Genomic DNA, 27,979 nt, shown 5'->3' with positions numbered 1-27,979 from the left:
GGTGGAGGCCCGACGGCTGTGAGGTCAGAGGACGGCAGCTGGAGTAGAGGACCCAGAGGGACTGAACAGGGTGAGAGGGCCGCAGATGCTCTCCTGGGGGTGAGTGTGCTGGGGGCTGCTGTGGCCCACGGGAAGGCCAGGGAGGTCAGGGACCTGCCCCACGTCACACAGCCAGTCCTGAGCCCGGTCCTCTCCCGGCAAACCGTCTGCAAAGTTGAAGGACCCAGGGCTGTCTGGGGGGCCTTTCTGTGAACACAAGCTGGTTTTGCACCCAAGAATCTGGAGTGTCCTTATAAAAAGGGTGCATCTGTGTGCGTGCTGCACCCTGAGGGTTTCTCCATATGCCCATCCATCCCCCTCCTCCTCCCTAGCTCGCTGGACCCCAGTGTGTGTCAGGGAGGGCACTCAGGGATGAAGATGAACGGCACTGCCTGCCCCCAGGCACTGCTCTGCCCGGGTTCCCTGGGGTCCTGAGGCCCGGGGGCAGCCTGATAGCGGGGGGGCAGGGATGCTCTGACGGCCCTCAGCTCCTGTCCATATCGATCCTTCCAGTTGGAGGACGCGCAGCCTAGGCTGCTTTAGTGCTGGTCTTTTCCCAGGAAGCCCATGTGTGCCCCACACATTTCTGGTCTTTGAGAGATGGCAGGGGGCTATCCTGGACTTGCTGCGAGGAGTCAGTTGGAAGTTCTAATGAAGAAAAGATCCTGGGCAGGAAGCTCTGATGTGGTCGTGCTGTGGGCCCCTGATGGGGCTCTGTCCATCCCCGGGCCAGCCACCCACTGGTGGAATGAGCCCGTGGGGCCCTGTGGGCCCCTGGGCTGCCTCATTTCTAGGAAACTAATTCTTAGCTATGGGCAGGACCTGCGCCCTGTGGCCCCCTGTGGACCGCCCGGTGCTCGAGTGGAAGAGAGTGAGGAACAGCACATTGCAGTAAAATGTTCTTACTTCCCCCGCTCCCCCATCTCACCTGGGTTGCCCTCAGCGAGGGACATGGGGTCGCAAAGGACAGAGGACAAAGGAAAGAGCCCAACTGCAGGGCAGGCACCAGCTCTGAGAATCTGCTTCTTTTGGCCCCTAAAACATGAGGGCCTTTGATCTGTAAATTCCTCGTCTGCGGAAATTGTCTGCAGTCAAATGCTCTACCACTGAGCTATACCCCCCGCGGAAATAGTCTGAATGGTGACAAACGCCCAGTGATATTTATCAACGTATCACCTGTAACGGGCTCAGAATGGGAAGACTCTACATGCTGAGTGACAAGAGGGAGGTTGAGCTAATCACGGCCGCCACATGTTGCAATCCTGATGCTGTAACTACAAGTGTGAGTAAATGATACCCAGGTCGCTCAGGACATTGAGTGGAGAGCACAGACCAGAATGAGAAGTTATGGAGGCAGCATGATCTCATCCATGACCTAGACATCAGAAACAGGCTGGCAGGAACCAGCTAACCAGTTTAGCTAACCACTGTTAGCTAAAGTGCTAACAGTGGCTGTCTCTCAGGAGTGGAAAGATGGAGATTATTTAATCATTAAAGAATTCTGTATTTTCCAAGTTATCCCCGCTAGGCAGGTAATACCTTTATAATCAGAAAAATAACAAGTATCAAATTTCAAACAACAGAGGCCAAGCTTTGGGGGAAATTCCACTTACTCATCCGGGGTTTGATGTCCAGAGGTGTGGGGAGGGGTCTGGGGAAGCCCGCCTTCCCCACCAGCCAGTAGGTCTCCTTGAAGCCCCTCCCCTGGAAGAGAGAGGAAAAGAGCTGAACATACCTTCTCAAGCAGAGAGCCAGGGCAGAGACACGATTCCCACAGCTGGGAGGAAAGCAGCCTAGAGCCTGGAGGCAGATTGTCTGGGTCCAAATCCTGGCTCTGTCACTTCTAGCTGTGTGACTTTGGTCAACATACTTCACCTCTCTGTGCCTCAGTTTCCTGAATACCTCATAGAGTTGTGAGGATTAAATGAATTAACATTTATCCGTTCGAGAAATAAATAAATAATGAATCATGAGTTCTATAACCAGCAGTCATGGAATGCTAAGATCCCAGGATTCTGTGATTTGTGATTTTCCCAAACTGTTGAAGGATACAGTGGTCTCCCCTGGGATGGGGGTGCAGCTACCTGGGGGGGTCAGGATGGGCTGCCCTAGAAGTTTCACGTGCCACCTGGACCAGGGATGGGTATTGCCCCTTGGATCCCTCAGGTCAGCCCAAAGAACCTGAGGTTGGCATACTGCCCTCCCGACTCCCACTCTGCATCCCCTTCTGTCATCAGAATCCTCTGTTCCTTAGGACATCTAGTGCCTACTCCCCCAAACAAGACACGCCTGCCCCTACTCCACTCGCCCATAACTTCAGCCTCCAAAGCAAAGGATTCCGCTTACGCTGGCCTTCACAGGCTGTGCGACTTTGGACAAGTAGCTGCTCCTCTCTGAGCTGCTGCTCTGACATTTCACCGCTTAATGAAGTGAGTCCCGTGGAGCCCCCCACGGGAGTCCCCCAATTTCTGGGGCCCAGTCGCAACCCTGGGCCTTTAAATGCCCCAGCTGCTCCAGTCACTCCAGTAGGCCTGGCTCTAGCTGAGGAATTGGGGAAATGAAAGGGGGTGGGGTAGGAAGAAAAGTCATTCATAGGATGGTACCATTACCTTACTGAACGTTAACATTAAAAAAAAGAATGCAGACGTGACAGACCAATTTCTGCCTTTGAGGGCTGATGGGCAGGTACAACCCAACATCACACTGACAACATCAGAGGGCCAGCTGTGGGACTGGTGGGTGCACAGAGAAGGCATGACAGTTATTTCTGGGGGGAAGGAAGAAGACGGATATTCCTGGGTCAGGGCAGGCTTCAGTGAGAGCTAAGGTCTGTGCTAGGGTTCTGAAGGATGAGTAAGAGCCCAACAGTGCTATGGAGAAGGCACAGGCTTTGGAGCCACCAGACCTAGGATTCAGCTGTGTGACTTTGGGTAAGTCTCTTTGCCTCTCTAATTTAATTTCCTCAAATGTAAAATGGGGACGTGGATCCTCCTTTCATTATTTCTGTGGTAATAAATATGTTACTATCTGTGGTGCACCAGCGTGCTGCCCAGGCAGGTCATCAAGGGAAGTAACTTCTCTGCCCTGGCCCTTCTCCTTATGAGGAGCCGAATGAGGGAGGGGATCCCCGGAAGAAATGTTTCCTTAGAATTTGGGGAGCGAGGAGGACATCAAAGGTGATCAGCTCCCAGGCCGGCATTTCCTTTAGCTATGTCAGTCAGATGAGAATCTCTCCTGCTGCCCGCAGAAACTGGACCTCTGGGGACGTTTCCCATCAATCCCAGGAAAGAAAGTCTCTCACCTTTAGCTCAGTCTGGCCTCTGATAACAATTTTGTAGCCTTCATCCAGGCTGAGCAGTGTCTGGGCGGTGCTTATGTAGACATGAATTCTGTATGCTGAGAAGAAAGGTGGTAGTCAAGTTACCACCTGGTGACAGCATACCCAGTGTTCGGTAAAATCATTAAGAGCCTGTAACAGCCCCAGTTCCAGCCAGTCATGCACACAACTCTGATTCATGCAATACCTTTTGCCTGGCCCTCTTGTCCCCCTAGTAGATTGCTGGGCACTAAAGTGGAGGTCTCAAGGGAAAGGAAACTCTAGGAACATAATCTCTACTTGTAGGGAAGTCTTTGAAGGCTGAGCCAGTGCAGATAAGCAGTTATTTTTCTTTTAAGGGCAGGGCTCCCCTCTAGGGCCATACATCTGATTAAGCAGGATACGTACTGAGCGACATTAGGGAGCACACAATCTGTGCAGCCAGGAGCAAAGGCTCAGTTTTTTCAGCTGCTCTAGCCAGGCCATCAGAGAGGCTCCTGCTGCCAGCAAGGGTCTAAAACGGCATATTTTTTTTAATTGAAAGGGGTCTCCTCATTGGAAAGATGGGGAAACCAAGACCTAGAGGAAGAGCATTTTGCTCAAGGACACTAAGCACACTGGACCCAGTCAGGGTGAGGACCCAGGTTTCCTGCCTCTGGAGTCGTTGTTTTCCCTGCAAATTCTCTCATGAGATCATCACAAAAGCCCTGTGCAAAGTTAAAAGAACCAGTGACATACATCATCTCCTTCTAGTTGTTTTACTGATAACTAGGGTACGCTGCCACCAGGCGGTGATTTGGTTACTAAGCACTGTTTCAAACAGCCAGGCTGCAGGGGTCATTGAGAGAGTCCTTCCCTGGGCTTCCCTAGGATAGAAATATGAGACACTCATGTATCCCTGTAGACTCCATCCGGGATGCGGTGTTAACTGTGTCCCCAGAGAGGCAGTACTGAGACGTGGTGGGACCCACAACCCCCCCACCCCCATGCAGGGCTCTGAAACTCAGATGTGCCCAGTGAGCTCCAGCAGGTCCTGGACCGAAGAGAAGTCTCTACAGCACTCTTGTCCCCCCAGTTCTCCCCAAACTGCTGTCCCCACCCCACATCTTGGGCTCCAGCTGGGGGGTGAGGATGAAGCTGTATGGAATCTCCAAGAACACCCAGAGAGGAGATGACATCTATGCCAGGCTCTGGGCTGGGGGTAGGGGGGCACAGATAAATTGGAACCAGGCTCTGCTCTTAGGGTGCTCCCAGCCTGGTGGGGAGATATGTATAAACACTAATCAGTGTTGTGAAGAGGGAAGCACCAGGGCTGTGCCAGCCCAGAAAGAAGACTCTGACCCAGCCCAGAGGACTTCCTGGAGGAGGCAGTACCTAAACTGTGTCTTGAAGGATGAGAGAATGAGTCGGCAGGGAACAGCAGGTGCAAAGGCACAGAGGCGCAGAGCCCACATGCCTGTGGGAAACTGCAAGTGGCTGGGTATAGACAGAATACAAAGTGGAAAGTGGTGGGAGATGTGGCTGGAGAGAATAGCAAGGGCCTTGGAGGCTATGAGGGGGGTGGGGAGTTTGGACTTTATCCCACAGGTGAAGTTATGGAGGGAGGAAGGGGTGAGGGCACGAGAAGGATGTTCTATAGTAGAGACCCTGAGGTCTCTCCTAGTCCCCTCCCAGCAAATATTGAGTTGTCTGCATGACCACAGAAGGTCTCTGTTCTGCCTCTTCCATCAGACTGTCAGCTCCTCAGCATGGACTTAGATGACCTTGACAGATGCTGAGATAAAAAAATATATATGTGTGAATCTGAGCATCACAGATTCTTTGATTTATGACATCTTAGAACCTTAAAATAATAGAAGAAAAAAAGAATTGTAAAAATTTTCTATTATGGATTTTTAGAATCTCAGGATTCCAGAAGCACACCATTGGGGTTGCCCCAGCCAGCGTCCCAGGCAGGGTTGGGAGACTCCCGCAGCCCCAAGTCCATATCTGAGTGCAGTCCAGCCCTGATGCGAATGGGCACAGTGGGCACATGCCTCATCCGGAAGTCGCCCACAGAGCTGAGGATGTCCAAGGCCATGTTGGTGATCTCAGCTGCATGCTGGCTCCTGTTGCGCTGGGACAGCCCTGTTGCCACCATTTAGGCATCCCCGATGGTCTCCACCTAGAAGTCACAGCCTTCATGCTCCAGGACAAGAACCCCCCGCCTTCGACTGACCCACATCCCACACAAGGCCACCTCTCTGGAGCCCCTGACCCAGCCCTCAAGTCTCTGGCGAACAGTGCCATCTTTCCCAGCCGCTCTGGCAATGATTAGACCTGCACATTTCAGATCACCTTTGTCTGAATTGCAGGTCTTACCTCTGACCCCAGACCATGAGCTCCTTGGCAGCAGCCCTGGGCGCCCCATCTGCAGAACCCCGCAGCAGCAGATCAGGGCTTCATCTGGAGAGGAGTACATGTATGTTGGACATATAACCTATTTCCCAAACGCTTGGCCTTCCAAGGTGTACTAAAAGGAATGTAGCGTTTGAAATCCAAGAGATGTGGATACAAACCCCGGCTCTGCCATTTACCTTGGTCAGGCCACTTCGCCTGTGCAAGCCTCAGTTCCTCTTATATGAAATGCATATTAAAGATAAAGAGGTAAGACCAGTTTTGTCACAGATGCTCAATAAACAGAGACTTCTCTCGTTACCATCATCACCATCACCATCACCATCACCATCATCTTCTCCTGGGCTAATGCTTTTGGAGACGATAGAATCCCAGAGTCTCAGAATTAGGAGGGACTTTAAAGGCCACCCACTTGCCTCCCCGTGGCTGTCGGTCCTGCTCACGTCTCCTTCCTGAGGTGCCTTCTTCTCCCTCAGGGCAACTCTGATTTACAAAAGTTGAGTTGAATGGTAACCTGCCTTTCACCTGCTGGTTCCAGCTCTACCCCCTGAACTCAAGCCACAGTTCTTTCCTATTCTGAAGCTCATTCTCTATTCTGAAGGCCCTGTTCCAGGTGCTGGGGACACAGATGTATACCGTGGCCTTCTCCCCTGCCACAGGCCAGGCCAGCCAAGGTTGAAGACGGCAACTCTACACCCCAAGTCTTCCCATCTGCAGGTTAAAGAGCCCTGCACTGCCACTCCTACAGCGGGCACATGCAGGCATCCCTCAGAGCTGTGGATCAGAGCTTTCCCTCTGGCCAGGCATAGCCACTCTCCCTCAGCACCTGGTAGACAGTAATAATAATGACGACGCTTCTCGTGCCCACAGGGGGTGCTATAATTCAATAAATTTCTTTCGCACACCATTATCTGTGGACTGTGCCCTACTACCTATGTCCCCCAGCTCTTTCCCTCACCCAGAATATCCCTGCCCAGATACCGGGAAGCGATCTGCCTTAATCATGCCACATTCTGCTCATATACTTAAATTTGCTCCCTACAGCAAAAGGCTTAAAATTTACTCCCCATGGAGCTAGGAATCAGGGACTCCCACGATTTGCAGAATTTCCTGACTTATTCCTAACACTTGCTCCTGGTTCCCCACGTTTCAGCCAAACGGGAAACCTCCTGCTTCCCGCAGAGACACTCAGCGCTTGCTCACCTCCAGGCCCTGATGGTCTAGTCCCTCTGCCTAAAATGGTCTCCCCCAGTCCCTATCTGTTGAGATCCAAGCCATCCATCAGCCCAGTTTTCACTGCATCGAGTCCATTAAATCTCCCCGGTCACCAGCTGGGGAAAAGATGTTTCCTTCCTCAGTGCTGTGACCTCCATCTCCCTCCCTCCCCATATCTGCACTTACTGTGGGCTGGCCTGAATGCGGCTGGGTCAGGGGAAGGGCTGCCCCCCACTGTGTACATTTCCACAGAGGAGAGAGACCTCCCACCCCACGCCCCTGGGAGAAATATGAGCAAGCCCTGGCTTTCCCTCCGCCCACACACTTCTTCCCCGCAGGAGGACGAATGCATTATCTGATTGGCAAGATTGGAAGAAGGACTAAGTAAGTGCTCCCTTATTACTCATGTGACCAGACACTATTCCAAACCCTTTACAAGAATTAGGTCTTCACAAGAATTCTGTGAGGTAGGTACTATTACTCTTGCCATTTTGCAGACAGAAACTGGGCCAGAGAGGTTAAGTCACTCGCCAACGTCACCCAGCACAGACTTGAACTGGTTCAGTCTAGCTCCAGAGCCCATATGCTATGCTGCTTCCTGATACACATGGCTTGGGCTCTTTCTCTCCCTCTGTTCTAACTCCACCACTGGCTTGCTGTGTGACCTTGGGCGAGTCACCCACCTCTCTGAGCCTGTATCCTCATCTGTACAGTAGGGATAATAATGCATCCCTCTGAGGGGCATTTTGAGGGTTAAATGAGATATCCTGTGACAATCTGTAGGCCAGGCCAGTCCTCTGTAGACATTTAACTGGTACATCTAACCCCCCCGCAATTCTGTGCTTTCAGGGCAAGGGCTCAGCGCCTGCACGTGCTGGTGTTCATCATCGTGTTGGCATGAACGACAGCACTTCCTCTCACACTGCTTAATCTACAGAACCACCCTAAGCCATAGGCACTTTCACCTCTGTTTTACAAATGGGAACTTGAGGCTCAGAGAGGTGAAGTGATGTGCCTAGGGTGGCTCAGCAGTATGGCCGGGGCCATGCCCACCCTCCAGGCGGAGTGGCTGAGGTGAACCCTCTCCTCCCCCGCAGCCCACTCGCACCCTGCTCCAGAGTTATGTCCATGAAAGTGCTCACTCAGCGCATGCTGGGAGGGAACCACAGACCCCTGTGGAACCAGGAAATGATCGCCTGGCTGCCTCCCAGCCCAGACCGGATTAAAGAGCAGTAACCAGATCCTGCTGGGATGGAGGGGAAACCAAGGCTCTGCATGAGCGATGAGAGATGCGCTTGCACATGGGGAGGACCCGGCCTCCTGTTTCCCCACATCTGGATGGGTGTGCAGGCCTTGTTTTATTTCATTTCACTCTGCCAGAAAGATGCAGACCTCTTGGCCAGAGTTCAGAGCAGATCAGAAAGCGTGATTCAGAGCTGGGAGGGACACATGTGTGAGAAAAGATTAGCAGGGGAGGAAGAGACAAGGTCAGGGGTGACTCAGGGCACATCAAAGCTGCAGGGCTCAGCAAGACAAGATGAGGAATCTTTTCCTGGGGCCCACGGTAGCTCTGGAGGCAAGAGGGAAACTCAGCCAGCATGACAGAGAATACCTCAGACCATGGGTTGGGACATGAACGGGGAATGGGAAGGAAGATGTGTACTAGGAATTCCAGTGGCTCAGGTTTCCGCGGGTCAGTGTGGGGCAGTGGACAGAGCTGGGCGGTGGTGGTGGACATGGCACTTTCCTGTCCTGGCTCTGTCACCTACCAGCTCTGTGACCTCAGGCAAGGCACTTCCCTCTCTGGGCCTCAGTGAGCTCCTCATTTAGTCAGCACATGTTTCCTGAGGACCTACCATGTACTGGACATTGCCAAGCACTGGGGACAGAGCGGTTTAGGTTGGAACCAACAAGTCCGAGGGTAGTTATGAGAGCATCACACAGGAGCTCCTAACCATGTCTGGGAGGGCAGGGAAGCTAACTTGAGACCAGGAGGGAGCAGAAGGGGAGAGAGAGCAGGGTTCCAGGAGGGAACAGCATGTGCAAAGGCCTCGTGGTTAGACAGAGCAAAGCTTGTGTGAGGAACACAGAGGACTGCAGGGGCAGAGTGCGGAGATGCAGTGGGGAGGGAGGGGGGGCCAGCTCCTGGAGGGCCTTAGGGGCCGCTACGAACCTGTGACTTTATCCTGAGGCTGTCCGTGTCCCGGGATGGTGAGCCCTGAGGAAGTGGGATTACAGGACCAGAATGCCCAAGGTCAAGTCTCAGCTTCACATTCCGCTGGGACTATGTAATTAGACAAGCTGCTTAGCCACCTGTTTCTTCATCTGTAAACTAGGGGTGCTATTATCTACCTCATACATTGTCATGACGATCAAATGGGTTAATACATAGAAGGCATCTAGACTGTGTACCAGTGTCTGGTATACAGTAAGCACTCAATAAGTACTGGAGATTGCTGTTGTCGGGACACTGTGTGTAATGCTACCAGCAGACTTCCTCACACCTCAAAGAGTTAGTTCTCTCCTCTGAAACTTCCTGCCCATGCATCCTTTCCGTCCTGGCTTCAGCCCAGGGCCTGGCCCTCCCCAGTCCCGGCTTTCCTGGAGGGTGGTGGCAGGAAGGGGGCTGCCATGTCACAAACGAAGGCTAAGGCCAGGGGAGCCAGAGTATGGCTGTTTCCTGGAGCTTCCTCCCCACCTCATCCACTGTGTCTGAGGCTGACCTAGGACCCCCCAACAATTGGATCAGAATAGGGGCAGGGTGGGAAGGCCCCCAAAGCAGGCGTAGAGGGCAGAAAGCTATTCACTTTCACAGGCTCACAGTTTACACAGCACTTCTACCAGGGGGAGAGGATCTGCCCATCATCTGTGAACCCCTGGGACTGGAGTCATTATTCCTGTTTTATAGATAAGGAAACAGAGGTCCAGAGAGGGGAAGACAAAGTGACACACAAGCTGATGTTCAGGGTGGGACTCAAACCCAGAATCGAGAGGTGCACAGGGACTAGATTGTGGAGGATCTTGACAGCTCTGCCAAGGCCCCTGCTGCCCACTCCATCGTGTCCCACCCACCACACACTCCCACCACTGGCCCACTTCATGTCTAGCCATCACAACCCATTCAGCATCCCTCCCAATTACTAGATCCACCCTCTCAAGCCTCAAGCTTTAGCACTTTATTTCCCCATTGCTTGCCTGGAGCAATCACACCCAGGCTGGACAATGCTAGGAAGACACCTCCTCCAGGAAGCCTTCCTTGCTCTTTATACGCATCTACTCCTAGCTGGATTTGGGGCCCTCTCAGCCTCCAGCGCTGAGAGCTCGCCAAGGGCAGGCACAGAAGCTGACTCACCTGTCGGCCCTTGCCTGGCACAGGTTGAATTTCTTTCCCCACCTCTTAAATCTGGTCTGGCCTTTTGACTTGCTTTGACCAATAGAATATGTCAGAAACGGCAATGTGCCTGATCCCAGCTTAGATCTCAAGAGGATTCTGGGCTTCTGCCTTCTCTCTCAGAACTTTGCCACACCATGTAAATAATACCAACTCACCTGCTAGAGGGTGAGATACCATGTGGACCAGAACTGAGTTATCTCAACAAAGGCTCCAGAGTCCAGCCAAGATCAACAGAGTTTCCTCTCACCCACAACTGACCACAGATGTATGAGTGAGACCAGCTGAGTCCAGAGACATTTCCAGCTGGACCTATAGGCTTGTGAGCAATAATAAATGCTTATCATTTTACACCACTGGGTTTGGGGAGCTATTTGTTACACAGCAATAGCTTACTAATAAAAAAATGCATATATAAATGACTGGAAGTAAATGTATGATGCAAACACAACATAGAGGAGGGAGAGGTGGAATGCCTGCCTCTTGGTCCTCTCACCTTATACACGTCATGTTTGCCCAGAACAGCATCAAACAGTGTGTAGAGGTCATTGAGCAAGCCCACCACCTCAATGGGCTCACTCAGGGCTGAGATGGTGGTAAAGCCTACAGTGTCACTGAAGTATATGGTAACCTGGTCAAAGTACTCTGGCTCCACAGTCGCCCCCATTTTCAGAGCTCCAGCCACAGACCTGAAGGGATGGGAAGGGCCAGAGTCACAAGGTGGGAGGACCATCTTTCCACAGTTGGAAGTGAGAGAGGGATATTTGGGGGAAAATCCTGGGTTGAGTGTCAGGGGATCTGGGATAGCTCTGTTGGTGTGCTGGCTCCCCTCCAGCAAATACCTGCCCCTCTCTGGACATTATTTCCTCTGAGGTCAGATGGGGGACCCTGTACCTTGTCCTTGTTCCCTAGGGAAAGAGGCAGCAGAAATTCAACACTCATGTGCCCCCAACAGTGCCTAATACATGTAAGCATTCTATTAAAATATGTTGGATAAATGAACAATGAATGAACTGAATGAATTAATGGAACCCAGATTTACTGAGCACCTACTATGTCCCAGGTCCCATGCTCAGAGCCACTGAGGCTAGAGCCACAACCAAGTCCACTCACGGCAGGAGCATCTGAGAGAGCAACCTTTCCATCTTCTGTCTCTCCAACCCCAGCTCCTCAGTCCACTCCTGGATCAGGTCCTCCAGGTTCTGGGAATACTTCTCCAGCATCCGCAGCATAGAGTCAGCAACACTGGTCTTCTTGCCTTGGTTGATGCTTTTGAACTGAAAATGGAATGAAAATCCCAATTTGTCCATGAAGGTCAGCACACTTGGCCCTCAGGTTGAGAATCTGGACCACAGGAATGAACCAGACATAGTCCCTGCCTGGAAGAGCCAGATGGTGGGGAGCAGATATGTAATAGACAAGGGATGGCAACTCTGACAAGTGAAAGCACAGATGGCTGGGAGGAAAAATGGGTTGGTTCTCTATGAGGTGAACAGGCAGGGAGAGGACTTTGCAAAGGAAAGTTTTCCCAGCATTGCATCACCATTAACAAACACATTGGTTCTCACAAAAACACTGTGGAATAGGCATTCTTTGTTCTCAAAGATAGGTGGATGGATGGATGAAGAGATGGGTAAATAGATAAAAGCAATGTATGTAGATTATTTACGTATATAATCTATTTCTACCTCTTTATTTCTCTCCCTTTTCAAAAAATTGTTTACAAAATAAAATAATAAATATGTAAGGGCACTGGGACCAAAGGAGAGTAAAGATTAAAAAAAAAAGTTAATCCAGGAGTGAGGTCTATATGCAAAATGCATGCCAGAATTTGGTCACAATTTTGGATATGAGCTTCCTAGCAACAAAGCAAAGAGGGAAATAGAGATTACATAATCTATGGAGTCCATAAGACAATGGAGTATTAAACTAGCTTCTCAAAAGGAACACAACTACTGCTGGTGCTGAGCAAAGAGAAGTACCTCTCTTAGGTCTTCATAAGAGGACATTCACATGTTGTTATAAATTGTACCTTCAACAACAACCTTATAGGAAATATGGCACCCAGTTTCCTAGGGAGACTTCCTTGAACCTTCCCCAGTATGGTTTGCACCTTCCCAAAGTGCAGTCAGTAGGAGAAGCAAATTAATGATGATCAAAGTGACGGGGTTCATTCCTGTCTAAATCCAGCATCTAGACCTTTGTGTGTATATAAGTGTGCATATCCAACCTTCATTAATACTGCTTCTCTCAGGCAAATGTCTGTAAGGTAGGCAGTAGCAGCAGCCCCTGAAGAGCACCTATTTTGTATTGCTCATCAAAGCAGAGGCATAAGCTTTAGAGGTCAGTTGCCATGAGTGTGACAGCTGCTGACCTTGAGACAGCAATATGGACAAGAAGCTGACTGTAAGGTCATCTCTGCAAGGAAGGTCCCCATTTTATAAATTAAGACACAAAGGATCTGAGAAATATAACTTGCCAAGGACAACATAATGGTGGAACAGAGTTTCAAACTGAGGTCTATTATATATTAATGTTATCACCAGCCACCCCTCTGAATTATTTTATCATTTGTAATGTGTTTTCCATTGTTTCCCTTGCATTGCCCAGGAACAAAATCATAGGATCTACAAATAACAATCACTTCTTCCTTTACAACATTCATTTTCTTGCTTAATTGTATTGGCTGGTACTCCCAGAACAATGTTATATGAACATAGCCCAAGTCTTTCGACTTCAAGGTCAGTGCTCTTTCTCCTCATTCCCTCCTCAGAAAATAACTTTTTTTTTTTTTTTGGCTTGGTTATTTCACTTGATGGTCACACCAACATGTCAAGTTAGACCAGAGTTAGTCTTTCTACGCATCACCTAAGGAGATCTGAGGCTCAACAGTGCAATCAATTTGGCCAAGATCAAGTAGTAGGTAAGTGGCAGCATAGATCTGAATGCAGGCCTTCTGACCCTGAGCCTCCCCACAATGTGATGGAATTCTCACCTTCTGCATGTGAAGTGTATCGTGTGCCTGTCTCTGCCTTCTCTGCCACTGAGCCTTAGGCAGACTCACCCCTCACTCAGGGCAACAGCTTGCTCCCCCACCTCGCTAGCTATGGCAATCTCTGACCCCTGGAAAGATTCTAGGCTGGTGTTTTAAGAACTGGTTGCTCGTCCTAGCTCTGCAACCCACCCTCACAGAGGCCACTGAGAGCTCATTCACTCTGAGGTCCAGATTTCCCATAGGACACCTGTGTGCTTCTCCTGTCTTCCTGCCTCTCTCTCCCTCATCACCTGTCTGGAAGCCCCTCTCACTCACTGAACCTGTCCTTGGCAACGTTCCACTGTGGCTGGGGAGTGCAGGGCAGGAACGGGAGGCACAGAGATGTCACCTCAGGCTTGATGGGTTGCTCTGTGGGAGCCATTAGCCTGCTCAGTCAGGCCCACACACTCCACCACCGCCCTGAAAACTCGTACGGGCTTGCCTCCCCCTCCCAATGCAGTCCCCAAGGCAGGCCTGGGGGGCCCCAGTCCCCCTCACATCTTCCATTCCCTGATGCGGGGAACCAGCGCTGCCTACACGGCCACAAATGGCTCCTCTGCTCTGGTGCCAGGAGGCCCGACACAGGGTTGGGTCCCCCGCATCAGCACTGCAGAGACTAACCTGGGTTTGGGTTCCAGCCCCACCTTTCGCTCCCTCACTTACCTTTGGCAAGTCCCCTCACCTCACTGTGCCTGGGTTTCTCTCTTGTAGAGCCCAGATAACAGCAATGCTTCCTCGGAGAGCTATCATTAGGGTTAAATGAAGTAAGCACAGCACTTAGCATGGGTCTTGGTGCTCAGGAAGGCAAATGTCCCTGAACCCAGAGTTCTGAGAAAGCTTTCCTCAGATGGTGGACCTCAGGCCTCACCCGCAGCGATGACGATGCTGGCCCATTGCCCCCTTTCTGCACAATGGTTCCAGGCCCCGAGGAGAGCGTGGGGCCCCCGCTGGGGAAAGTGAGGTGAACCGATCAGCCATTTCTTGTGAGCAGCCAGCTCCTCTGGGGACGCTGACCTGGGTATAGATCTGGTCCAGGTTGGGTCTGTCCTCCGGAGCCTCCTCCCAGCACTGCTCCATCAGCTGGATGCACTCAGGCGGCCCGTGGTCAGGAGACACCAGTGGCCGGCACAGGGGAGGGGGAGACACCACCTTCCTGATGATTTCTGCAACAAGCACGGGCCGGGCAGTGGGGCTGAGGTCCTCAGGAGGGCTGGTGGGAAGGGGTGGGCCTGGGATCCTGAGATGGAGGGCAGGGTGGGCCTGTGGAGTGCAGACATCAGGCCCCGAGGGTATTCCTCAGCCCCTTGATCTGTGTCCCGGGACGTGCTGGCCAGTGGGCCAGGATCGCTGTTTTCCTGGGTCTGCCCCAGTGTGGCTGGGGAAGGGGTCTCAGCCTGGGAGACAGGTGAACAGGGTTTGAATTCTGGATCCGCCACCACCTCTCTATGAGATGGTGGACAAGGCAGCAATCTCTCTGAGCCTCGGTCTCCCCATCTGTGAAATGAGCTTAATAAACTGCCTTCTTAAGAGGGGTGCTGAGGGAGGAGATGACAGAAGCTAGATCTCGGGGTACTAGGTTCACTCCAGCCCCTGAACCCTGCACAACTTGTTACTGCTCTGTTACCAGCAATGACCACGAATGTGCTTGAGACCTGCGCAGTGCAGCTCTTTCTACCAGCCCTGCCACCTGGAGGCTGTCTGGTACCAACTCTCCACAAGTGTGAAGCAAGACTCTCTGCTTATCATTATCACCATCATGATGACTCTTCTCCCAGGACCACCCCTGCTGTGGATCTTCCTGTCCCCGCTCCACATGATGAAGACCACAGACTAAGTCCAGATCAGATAGATCGACGATCCAGCTCCGTCTCTGCCACTTGCCATCGCTCTGTTCCTCGGCTTCCCCACCTAACAACCAATGGAAACAACCCCACCTCGGGAAGCTGTAGTGGGGCCTGGGGGAGCTGAGAGAGTCACAGGAGCACCGGGAGGAGGTGAGGCTGGGTACCAGGCTCAGGCTCTCAGCGGCACAGGGGAGGACTTCGAGATTATCCACTTATATTCTGTACACGTTATGCCATCTCTCTGAGCCTCAGTTTCCTCACCTATCAGAAGGGCATAATAATAGTACAGACCGCACAGGGCTGTTAGAGGTATAGCACGTTAATCTCTGAGGAGGGCTGAGATCCTCCTCAGAGACGGTGAGGAGGTGGGTCCCTTGGAAGCAGTGAGGAGAAGCTTCTTTCTGGATTTCCCTTGGCTGGCCTCCTTGTTGGGGGCAGACCATGATTCACTGTCCCATTTTACAGACAGGGAAACTGAGGTTCTGGGGTGGTGAACTAGGTCACCCACAGCCACAGGGTCAGTAACAAGCAGATGCTGGAACTGAGCCTGATCGCCTCCCAGCCTGCACGATTTTCTCTGCCCAGAGGTTCCCGGTCTGCAAGCGTCAGACCCTGAGGGCCTCTGAGTAAAGGGTCTGGGAAGCTGGATGTGCTTGCAAAGGAGTGTGTGCAGATGGAACCAATAATAGATCACACACACACACATGTCCAGCTCTTTTTCAAAAGTATTTGGATGGTGTTGTGATGAGTAAAATACAGATCCATTTCAAAGTGTTGCTGATTTCAGAGCAGATTTTTGTCTTTGGGCATTTCCTCAGTCAGCAGATATTAAAAGTCAAATAGTAGCATGTGAAGCTCCAAACTTTTTTGTCATTAAAGTGGAGTCCTCACAGGCAAGCATGTTGGGAACCCCTGGCCCAGGCCAGGCCGGGTCTCGGGTTCCCTCCCCATGCCGAGCCTGCTGTCCACACCCAATGCATCACTGTGATGGACCAGCCCTGCTGACTGCTGACCGGGTAGGCTGCACATCCAGCTCCGTGGAGAAGTTGCTCCGTGGATGACTCCAGGAGATTTTAGGGCAAGAGCACTGAGCTCACCCAAATCCTAGACCCATGGCTCCCCGCTAGGGAGTCCCTTCCCCTCTCTGAGCCTCACTTCATTCATCTCTGAAAGGAGTGCACTAGCCCACCTCACAGGGTTGTCCAATGGAATAACGCATATGAAAGTGCTTTGGAAACCACAAGTATCCCCCCCAGCCACCACAGGATCTTAAAAAGATGCTATTTCTAAGAGCAAGGAGGTCTGCTTCCAACTGGGAGAGTCAGGAGAGAACATGGGATTCCCCACTAGCACACCCCTAAAACCACCCAGTATGCCAGGCACTTTGTCTAAGGCATTTCACTGAATCCTCACAAATACTCTGGGAGGCAGGCATCATGGTCCCCATTTTACAGATGAGAAAACTGAGGCTCAGAGCCTGAAAGAGATTTATTCAGAGTCACAAGGTGAATTGGTGTGGAGCTGGTCTCAAGTCCGTGTCCCCCAAAGACTATGCTCTTGACATTTTACCGCCTGAGACCAGGAGAATTACAGCCAGGGAGTAGCAGGTCGAGGACTGACAGCCCAATCCAGGGGTGACCCTGGGGTTCCAGACCTCTTCCCTAAAGCATGAGAAGCCCTGCACGGTGGCATGGCTGACAGACCCATCCGGCTGGTCCCCCCTCTCTCAGCAGACAGATGTTGCCAGGGGCGGCGGAGCAGTTGAGGAGAGCTGAACAAATGGCACGACCAAGCCCCTTCCCTTCCCACTCTTCCACCCCATAAATCTGGGGCCTGGAATGCTCATTATTCATGGAGCAATGCTTTGTGCAGAAAAGAAGCGAGGCCAGGCCTCCCCGTGAGTTACAGATTATCCATCTGGGGTGGGAGGGGTGGTGGGTTCTGCTCCATCCCTGCCTGTACTGCAGGCCGAGGTGCAGGGTATCTGTGAGACAGGTCCCTGGAACTGGACAGAGGCAGCAGGGGGACAATTAGAAGAGCAGCCTAGAGTCCAGGGAGCCCCGACAGAGAACACAGAAGGGGAGGAAATATTTCTGAAGTTGGGCCCTGGCACTGGGGTCAGAAGAGAAAATGCCTAAGACCAGGTGATGATGAGGAAGGTGTGAGTCATTACACCCAAAAGCAGGGGGACAAAGATGCTCTTCAAGGAGCCCCACTCAGGCAGAGGACCAAGCCCCCAAATACTGAGCAGACCGGTGACATCAGGCATGGACCGGATGTCTGACACATTTTTAAATCTGATCCCCACTATAAAGATGGGAAAACTGAGGCTCAGAGAGGGTAAGTGATTTGTGTAAGGTCATGTAGTAAGGGATCCAGGGGGAGTACTGAGGTCTACATAGACTCAAAGTCTGTGCTGGGCAGCCCAGTGGTAAGGGCATGAGCACCTCCGGACACGGCAATGACATTGGGAGAGGAAGGAAGGGATTGGGCTTACACCCAGGAACCAACGTCTTTAGCCCTGGAGCTGGTCAGCTGCCATTTTGGCAGAGTTGCTGAAGGCTGCCTGGTTTAAGTCAAAGAAACACAATTCTTGCTGTCAAACCAGGCATGTGTGTCTGTGTGGTTATTTTCAGGCCCCAATTTCCTGATGCTCACAGAGCTCCTCAACTACATGGGGTCTCCGCCAGAGACAGGCCAAGGAAGGAGGAGGACGATGCTGTACCTTCCGCTGAGAGCCCTGGGGAACCATAGTGCGGGCCCCAAGTCAGCACCTCCTGCAGGATGATGCCGACGCTACAGGTGTCTCCTCTGAGGGTGCCCCGCCCGGGTTCCCCGGGCCCCCGCAGCAGCTGTCCACAGCAGCGCTGCAATCACAGCATGAGGCCACACAGCCGCCACCCACTGACCACCCAAGCTGGGAGGCACCTCACACATGTGGTGTCGTCGTCCTGTCCCTACAGCCCCGGAGGAGGGAGGTGCTTCTGTCCTCCCCCATTCACAGGTGAGGGCCCCGAGGTTCAGAGAGGAAAAGCCATCAACTCAAGGTCACACCACAGGAAGTACCGGAGCACCGGACATCTCCCCCTCTCCCCTTGCCTCACAAGCACCCAGTTTAAACAGAGGTCTCAGAACCTACTGGCAGCCTCCTGCCCACCCCTGAGCTGACCTTCCGGGGCTGGCCGGGGGCGGGGAGCCCGCTGAGCGTCCAGGAGCTCTGCATAACCGTGGTCAGTGACCTTCAGCACAAAGCGTCCAGCCACCACACAGTTTCGGGACTTGAGGCAGTCATGAGGGCAATGCCGATGGCACAGATACCACACACCCTGGAGTGGAATAATGGGGGTCCCTTGGGCCTGTCGTGAATGAAAGGACCCCTGCTTCTCTCAGAATTCCCACGGACCCCAGGAAACCTTCCTGCCTCCCCCTCCCCCTTTGCCACACTGTCAGATTTTTCTCAGTTAGACAAAGTGGGAAGAGCCCAGGCCTAGGAAATCTGAGCATCTCTTGTCTCCCTTCCCTCCCCATTGCCTCCACAGCTCCAGGTTTGAGAAGGGTTCTCACATGGATCATATCCAGCACCAGGGAGGCCTTGAAAGTCCAGTCCAGCCGCAGAGCCTCATTCCGCAGCAGATCCTCCAGGCTGCCCCGGGCACAGTGCTCCAACACAAGAGCACTGACCCCAGGGGCCACAAAGAAGCCCAGGAAGGTGGCAATGTTCTCATGCCGCAGCTCTCGCATCTGCCAGGGCAATGGTCACCTTAGCAGCCCGCAGGGGACTCTCAAAGTGTGGACATCTGACCCCCAGTACTTAGCACCCAACATACAGCTGAACACAGAGAGGCATCAGAAATGTTGGATGGATGTGATGGGTGGATGGATGGATGGATAGATGGATAAAGGATGAGTGGATGATGGATGGATGAATGATGAATGGGTGGGTAGATGAAATGGGTGGTTGGGTAAGTAGATGGGTGGATGGTTGAATGAATGAGCCAGCGAAATGAGTGTGTGGAAGCATCATGGATGAATAAGTGAATAGGCTGTAGCCAACTCCACAGAATAGGGATCTCGGCCTATTCTCAACCTAAGTGACATCATGGACCTAGAAACTGTGCAAATTTTCTCCCCAAGAGTCAGAGACTGATGAGCAGAAGAGCAGAAGAGATCAGGCACAAGATGAAAGCAGTCCAGCAGGTCAGAAAGCTCGAATCCAGCCAGCAAGGTTAGCATTCGCCCAAGCAGGAAAGATGAAACCATTGTCTAGCACGGCCTTCCTCACAAAAACAGTTCAGGGGTCAACTAAGTGGAGGAAACCTGAATACTCTTCCCCCTCCTTAGAGATCTGCATGCTTATTAGCATACGCAGTGAGGTAAGAATGGCCTCAAATCCTTTGACACCCCTGCTGTCAAGAGCTTGGGCCTCTGACCCCTCCCCTTGAATCTGAGCAGGCTCTGTGACACTGTGACCAATAGAACACGGTGGAAGTGATCTTGCGTGTTTTGGGTCCAGGTCTTAGGAGACTGACAGCTTCCATTTCCTGTTTGTTGGAGCCCTCTCAGTCGGAGGCCTGAATGCTCATAAGAAGTCCCTCCACCCTGAGTCACCACACTGGCGAGACCACGGGGAGAGGCCCTGAGACTATCCACAGTGGGAAAGCACGTCCTGATGAGTCCTCCCTTCCAAGCGCCCAACCAAGGCCCCACGCATGCGAGTGAAGACATCTGAGGCCTTCTGGACAGGGGGTCAGCAAACTTTCCTGTTAAAGTCCAGAAGGTAAATATTTTCGGTTTTGTAGGCCTTGCAATCTCTGTCACAAATACTTCTGCCATTGCAGTGTGAAAGCAGCCACAGAGAGTTCCATAAACGAATGAGCATGGCTGTGTTCCAATCAAATTTTTTTCTACAAAAACAGGCAGTAGACTTGATTTGACCTGAGAGCCAAGCACTGACAGCCCATTTACAAGCCGAAAAACCACTGAGTGACCCCCAATACAGGTCAAGTGGAACTGAAGAACTGCTTGGCTGAGCCCTGCTCAAATTTCCTACCCACAAAATTGTAAGATATCATAAAATGGTTGATGTTTAAAGCCACTACATTTTGGGATAAGTTGTTACACAGTCATAGATAACCGGAACAGCATATTAAAGGTTCTGAGAAGTCCTGTGTCTAAGCCAAGAAACTTCCAAACTCATTTGCCCACAGATAGAACCTTTTCTTTTAAGAAACATCTACACATATTGATTGCAAGATTCCCACTGGGAAATGCCTAACCTAACCTCCAGACACTGAATCTCTCCGAAGCTGATTCCAGATGGTGGTGATGTTGGAAATAATAATAAAATCCACAATTTTCCAAAGGCACTCTACTTGCCAGAGAGAGTTCTAGGTTATTTCATCAATTCTCTTCAATCCTCATCATTCCCCTGGGGTGGATTTCATTAGCTCCATTTTACAGGAAAGCTAAGTGTCCTGTGGAGGCAGGATTCCATCTCAGGTCTTCCTGACTCAAATCTTATGCTCTGTCCTCCGTCCCACAGTGCTTCTCGGGATGGTGACCATCTCGGGGGCGAAGGGGCTTATGTGAGTAGTGACGATAGGTGACTGGAAGCTCCCCGAAGAAAGGAATCCTGTCTCTTTTCTCCACAGCTCTGTCCCCAAAGCCCAGAGCATAGGCGGTGCTCAAAAACTAGTGGACAAATGAATGGATGTGTAGAGGGATGGAGGATACAGTCGAGGTCCTTCAGTGGTGCTGACTGTACCACGTGAGGATAGTGATGAAGAGGAGTGCGCCCCTGGTAGCCATGGGGATAATCATATTGGGGTGGTGATGTGACGTTGGGGATGCTGGTGTGTGATGGTGACAGTGATGGTGTATATCTGTGATGACAATGGGGCAGTGATCATGATGATAGGAAGCACTTCCTTTTTTGAGGCTAGAAGCTTCTGCATTGAGTAAAGACCAATCCAGACCGGTAAGGGTCTCCTGACAGCACCCCGTCCGCAGCCCACCCTCCACGCCCTCTGCAGCTCTACCTTTCTCAGGAGGCTGCGCCAGCTTCAAACTTCTTCAGCCACACCCACACTCCCTGTTTAAGAAAAGACGACAAGAGTTCACCCCCTGCTGGTCCCCAACTCCGGCAAACCCTCCGCCTCTCTCAGCCTCAGATTCTTCCCCATAAATGTGCTCTTTCTGTGTGCTTCAAGCCAGGAAGAGCCCAGCCAGCAGAAACTAGTCAGACTTTGTCTCCTTTGGTTGACAGACCTCAGTTCTAGTCCTCACTCCACCACTTTCTAGCTCTGCGACCTCAGACAAGGGACTTCAGTTTTCTGAACTTTGTGTCCCAATTCTGTAAAGCGAGGATGACACCCACACCCACATTGAGAGAGCTAAAGAGATAGTGGATAGAAAGTGTGTTAGCTCCCAGCGCCGAGGTCGGCTTTACTCTGCAGGCCTCGGGCACCTATGACACCCCAAACCCAGCGAAGTGAGGGGCTCTCTGTGACCCAGAAACCCTAGGGGAGGAGACAGGGGAGGGTGAGAGAGGCAGGGGCCTTGGGCAGAGGCTCTGTCCTCACCCAGGGTTTTCTGTAACCTTAGCCTTCTCTCCCACGCACCCCCCGCCCGTCACTGATGGATTTCTGCCTCAGCCTCGCCCGCAGCTCATTCAGAGAGACAAAACATGCTTTGTACATCATTAAAGCCTCCTTTCAGCAGAAGAGAAAAATGATGGGATTCCCCAAGGGAGAAGGTGGAACAGAAGAAGAAAGAGCCTCATGTTGCTTCCCCTAGAAATAATTAGCCCGGTTCATCAAACGGGGGGCACGGAATAGGAGAGTCAGAGCATCAGTCAGTTGTTGATTTTGAGGACCCAGCCCCCGAGAAATCAGTGTCCTCAGCAACTTTAAAACCTTGCTGCTCTCACCTCTGACCTTCCAGCTTCCCTGTCAGCTGGTGGCCCAGGCTCTGTCCGGAGGCTATCCTGGGCTGGGTGCTGCCCCACACTCAGGGACCCAGGATCTCACTGTCCCTTGCCGAAGCAAGCAGGAGGGTGACCTAGGTTGGCCCATTGCTGAGAGAAGCCCCGGGGTAGACCCACGCAGGCAGTGCCCAGGCCCAAGTGGCCAGGGACCGGTTGTTTCCCAAGGTCAGGTCACAAAACACGTGTGACTAGGAGCTGGGAGTCCTGCTTCCCACTTCTAGCCCCACCACCGACTTGCTGTGGGACCCAGGAAAGTCGCTGTCCCTCTCCCCGCCTCAGTTTCCCATGCTATAGCAGGAATGGGGCATATAGAGCCCTGAGGCTCCATGGATTCCCTTGGGCTCTCCCAAACTGATAACAGCTCTTGAGACCTGAGCAGGGGGGTGGCAGAGGTCCTCACCTGGTACAGAGCCACACTGGTGGCCTGGGGAGCCACTGACCTCAGGCTCCCGCCATCTGCGACACTTCTTGATTCACTTGCACTGTCCACGCGCAGCCTCCAGAGGGCGTGGTCAAGACCCTAGACCGGCTCTGTCTGCCGCTGCCCACCCAGCCCGGTGCCTGCCCCACCCACCCATCTGCTGGGGGACCAGCGGATGAAGGTGAGCTCCTGGGCTGTCAGCAGGATCCAGTAGGGGCCCCGCACGAGCTGCAGCTGCCGGATGCTCAATCTGAAGGTGAGAAAAGTGCAGGACAGAGAGGATGGTGCAAGTATCACTCCCCCCATCCGGCTCCTCGGATCTGCCTCTGACCCAGAGCCCTCCCCCGTCCTCTCCCTGTTTCCCTTCCTGTCTCCCCATCAGTCCCAGCTGGGCTGAAGGGCACCACTGAGCACTGTCCCCCAAGAGCCCGTCGGCCCAGCTCAGGGCAGGACCCTAGGCCTGATGTGCCTTTGAGTCCCTAGCCTCGGTGTTTCCAACTCACCTGGAGATCTCTCGGGGTGAGAGCTGGGGGCAGAAGACTGCCCCCTCCTGGATGTGGCTGAGGCTCAGGGATCACAGAGGACTTCAAACCCAGGAAGAATTGTTTTCCAAGCTGAAGAGCCCTGGGGGTCATCCTGACCAAGCCCTCACTGTACAGATGTGTAGCCTGAAGCTCAGGAAGGATGGAGTCTTGTCTGAGGGCCCAGGCTTCTTCCCCAAGTCTCAAAGGACCTCCCAGGAGGTCCTCTGCCAGCCTTGATAGGGTCCTGACTGAAGCTCTAGGATGGACAGGAGGGTGGGGAGGTCCTGAGGTCTGGGACAGAGGATGGGAAAGCTGCCTGCAGATGCCAGGGCTGTGTGCAGAGGAGAGGCCCTGTGGGGTGGGGGGCACAGAGGGACAGAATGAGGCTCAGATACACAGGATCTCACCTGATGAGGCAAGTGAGGCCTGCCAGCCAGCACCAAGACCAAGTCAGGGCCAGAGCGAGGAGGCCGCCTAGGGGCTGCTTACCTGTGGGGAAAGCAGGGTTGGACATGAGTCCCAACAGTAACAACTGCACATGGAGCTCAGCCCCTTCTCTCAGCTCCTGCTACCTACTCCTGGGTCCTCCTCTGGGATGTGAGGACACAAACCCCTGCCCAGCACCCTCTCCAGGGCAAGGCTCAGGATGGCCCCAGACCGGGAAAGTCCTACCTGTGGACTGGTCATCATGCACAGATGTTGATTCCCAGCACAGCTGTTAGGGTCCTCACCTCAGGCTCCTGGCCTCCAGGGGCCCCACAGACCCTGCTCAGACCCCATGACTGTCCTGACCACACTCTGGCCCTTGTCTGCCAGCATGTCAGGCTCTTTGCACTAGACTGAGAGCAGCTGGACAGCAGAGCCTGTTTCTTATTCATCTCGGGGTTCCTAGGCACCTTACACAGGGACTGGACAGGCAAGATGCTGAATAGATACTGTGGATCCCTGTCAATGATTATCCTACTTCTTGCATACTCCCCACGATGGGCCACTCACTACCTCTTTTGGCAGCCAATTTCAGTGTCATTCACTTTGACTGTTAGAAGGGCCCTCCTTACACTGAATCTAAACCTCTCCAGCCCTCATATCAGGATTGGGTGTGAAAAGGCTGCTCAGGACCACTGGGCAAGGTGGAGAGGGCTACTTTGCTTGGGCAACCCCAGCTTCAGCCTGGGCTGGCAAGGTGGTGAAATGCCAGGCCCTATTCTGGAGAGAGGACATTGACCTCCACTGCCACAGAAGCTGGGGGGAGGCATACCTTCTTCCTTTGTCTCCCTCCCTTCCTGTCTTTTGCTGAAGGATAAGCACTGACTGTCTGCCCGCGGATGAATCTCCCCCAATTTGAGTTAAGTCCAGATAATAATAACAGCACTGAATAGCTTGTAGTACTCACTATACTATTGCACATTGTATTGCACTGAGCACCTATTCTAAGGATGTCACGTATTTCAATTCAGTTATTCTGCACAACGACCTCTAGAAGTAGGTACAGTCATGACCATGATTTTGTGGAAGAGAAAGCAGAGAGATAGGCAACTGTCTGTGAGTGGCAGAGCCTCGGTTCAAACCCAAGCAGCCTTGCTCAGGCATCTGGGCTCCCAACCACCGCCCACGCTGCCCCTCACCCAGGCTCCTAGAAAGGAAGCTTGACTTGCCATCTGGAGGAGGTGAGGGAAGAAGCATAGACAGGAAAGCGGTCCAGGCCTAGGGAGCCGCAAGCACAAGGGTTCTGAAGCAGCAGTGTACCTGGTGTATTCAACGGGAGGGCAGAACCACATGTGAGGAAGACAGAGGGCAGGAGGGAGCTGAGGGCAGAGAGGGCTCTGGCTGGACTCCGGGCAAGGGAAGCTTCTGCAGGCTCTGAGCAGGGGAGAGCCAGATCTGACTATGTTTTCTGAGGATCCTCCAACCTGCCACGGTGAGGTCCAGGACAAGAGCAGAAGCAGGGAGGCCTGCAGGGAGGTCGCTGCAGTAACCTAGCGAGAGACGACGGGGGCCTGGACCAGGGAGGAGATAAGGGAGTGGTGAGCAGGGCTCTGCTTCTGGGCGAATTCTAAAGATGGAGCCCCAGTGTGCTGCTGACAGGCTGGGTGTGGGGTGTGAGGAGACGAGGGTGCCTGAGCCTGGGGGAGGATGGGGTTGCCATTACCTGCAGTGGGGAAGACGACGGGAGGAGGCCAGGGGGCAGATCGGGAGTTCAATTTCAAAGTCAAGTTGGAGATGCCAATTAGTCATCCAAGTAAGAGAGGCCGCTGAGGGGTGGCGGGAGCCTGAATGAAACATCGTCCCAACCCTCATGGAGCTAATACTCGTGAAGACCAGCCCCTGGCTCCCCTCTCCGGGGGATTCTGTCTGGTGGCAGAGGCAGGAACAGCAGAGATAACACCACACAATGTGGTAAAGCCGTGATGGAGGCAGCCAGGGGCTGCTGGAGCCCAGAGATCTCTACAAACACCTCCTCTATCAGCCCTGGCTCGCAGACTTTACCTTCTGACAGGTATTCATTCATTCATTCATTCAACAAATCCATCAGCAAACGTTTCTGGAACATCCACTGTGTGCTGAGCTCAGTGCCGAGAATTGAAGATGCAACAGCAGACGAGAGTCACAGTCACTGCCAGCACGGTGATGGAGCTCACAGTGTACTGGGGGGTCAGGGGTGAGGGCAAGGGCTCTACGCCAGTGCAGGGATGATGGTTCATTCATTCCTCCTTCCCTAGGGCTGAGCACAGTGCCTGGTGCCTAGGAAGTCCTCAGTCAATATTTGTGGAAGAAAAGAGAGGCAAAGAAACGGTTGCATGAAGGCTTCTTCTTATGAGCTCCCATTAGTCTGGGGACAGATGGCACTGGTCCTCCCCAGCACAGGACACACGTGCTGTGAAGTCATGCACCCAGAGGCTATGGGGAGCACCGAGGTGGGCTCCCAGCCCTGACTGCACAGTTGTTCTGCAAGGAAAGGAAGGATTTAGCCAGGCAAGGTGGGAGCACTCGAGGAAGAGGAAAACGCACATGCACAGGGAGGCCAGAAAGGGTGGCGTGTGTCTGGGGAAAGGAGAAGCGAAGCAGCGTTGGGAGATGGAGATAACAGAGCAGCAGAGCCGAGGTCACGGGGTGGGGTGGCTGCTGAAGGTCTGGGGCAGGCAGGGACATAAGCGAGCCTGGCCAGACCTGAATCTACCCACCGATAGTGGTAACTGTAACTAAGTGTGCACTAGGAAGTGTGGGTGCACTTGTGTATACATGTAGACATGTGCTCATCTCTATCTACCTATGTGCTTGTGTGTCAGTGCAATTCCAGCAGGGATGCAAATCCAGGTAGATGAATGTCGGAAATGAGAACATATGGGCCTCACAGCTCACACTCCCCAGTGGTCATGAGGTAAAGGAAATCCTGTACTTGGAGTCGAAGACTTGAGGGCTCCCTGTGTGACCCTGGGCAAGTCACCTAACCTTTCTGAGCTTCAGCTGTCCACTGGGGCCCACAGAGGACAGTGTCCTTGTCACGAGGCTGCGGCGCAGTTTAGGAGAGCTGAGAGATGGGAACGTGCTCTGTAAATGCTTTAGCTCTGCTAGGCCGAGGCGAGGCCTTGCTAGTCTTCCCTGGAGCTTCGCAACCTCTGGGTCAGTCTTCTCGATGGTGGGGCAAGTCTCTTCCTTTCTCTTGCTCTTCACATGACTGTCCACATGGAGAGCCTTAATGAATGAATGATGGATGGATGGATGGATGGACAGATAGACAGATGGATGGATGGGTGGGTGGATGGATGGATAGATGAATTACCTCTCATGCAGAGAGTATTAGGGTCAAACCAGCAGCTGGAGTCATGTACCGGAGGGGCTCCTCCTGGAAAGTGTATGGCCCTGCCCAGGGGCTGCACTTGCCATGTGCCTGTGTCCAGATGTGAGTGGGGACCAGCTGGTTTCCCTGACCATCTGTGTCCAAAATGACATACGGAGCCAGCCTCCTGTCCTTCTCATCTGTCCGGATCCTCTGGCTAAAGCCAGCCACATCCAGAGACCCTGTGTGGTCCCCTAAGTGGGTCCCTGGGAATCCTGCCCCACGGCTCTCAGAGCTGTTCAGGGCATGGGCCAGCAGGACAACAGCATCATAGATGGTTCCAAAGAGTGGGGACACCTGTGGAAGAGAAGGTCTCTCAACCCCATAACCCCATGTCATAGGCTCTCAGACATTTCTGGGTCCTGGCCCTCCTGCCAGCATCAATTGTTTGAATTATCATCCCCTTTCCCCATTCCCCTACACAGTGCTTTCTTTAGTCCCACCATTACTTCAGTCCCCGCTCAGAAGCTTCACCATCTCCACCATCATGGCAGCCACCACCACTCACAGACATCTCAGACTTACGTAATATGCCCAAAACTGAACTCCTGATTCTACCGCACCAAACTCCACTCCTGCCAGATTTTTTTTTTTTCCTGCCAGATTTTAAGAAATGGAATTACCACCTGCCCAGTTTCTCAAGCCTAGGCTTGATTCCCAACTTCTCTATTTCTCTCTTCCAGTTCATCATCAAATCTTTTTGGTTTTATACCAGAATTTGTTCCCAATCAAACTGACTTTTCACCACATCTACTACTGTCACTTGGGTCCCAGCACCCCTCACTGCTCACCTGAACCACACAGGAGCCTCCTAAGGGCCTTATCGCTTCGCCTGGTCCTCTTCAGACCATTCCCCAAAAAGCAACCAAACCATGTTTTCAAAAAACATAAATCTTTTCTCACTTAAACCTCACTGATGGTTTTCCATTTCATTTGTAAGATCAGACTCCTTACCTGGCTTGCAAAGCCGCACAT

At 52.6% G+C, this 27,979-nt stretch overlaps 1 protein-coding gene across 1 annotated transcript; it reads right to left on the bottom strand.

Annotated features, from left to right (window-relative positions):
- Nucleotides 1-24: 24 nt before the first annotated feature.
- LOC114887550 (olfactory guanylyl cyclase GC-D-like) lies at nucleotides 25-27,979 on the bottom strand. Its single transcript, XM_029209357.1, is given in 18 exon segments — nucleotides 25-206; nucleotides 1,653-1,743; nucleotides 3,341-3,435; nucleotides 4,248-4,351; nucleotides 5,323-5,519; nucleotides 10,855-11,047; nucleotides 11,472-11,635; nucleotides 14,407-14,555; nucleotides 17,962-18,083; nucleotides 18,085-18,103; nucleotides 18,406-18,562; nucleotides 18,801-18,977; nucleotides 22,796-22,892; nucleotides 23,574-23,655; nucleotides 25,077-25,142; nucleotides 25,250-25,315; nucleotides 27,097-27,301; nucleotides 27,959-27,979. Coding segments are annotated over 18 exon segments (2,187 nt in total).

The sequence above is a fragment of the Monodon monoceros genome, unplaced genomic scaffold (assembly GCF_005190385.1).
Source record: "Monodon monoceros isolate NGI ecotype Baffin Bay Population unplaced genomic scaffold, NGI_Narwhal_1 Super_Scaffold_7, whole genome shotgun sequence".
NCBI lineage: Eukaryota > Metazoa > Chordata > Mammalia > Artiodactyla > Monodontidae > Monodon > Monodon monoceros.
The sequence above is the reverse complement of the archived record's forward strand: the minus strand, read 5'-3'. Positions and strand labels throughout refer to the sequence as shown.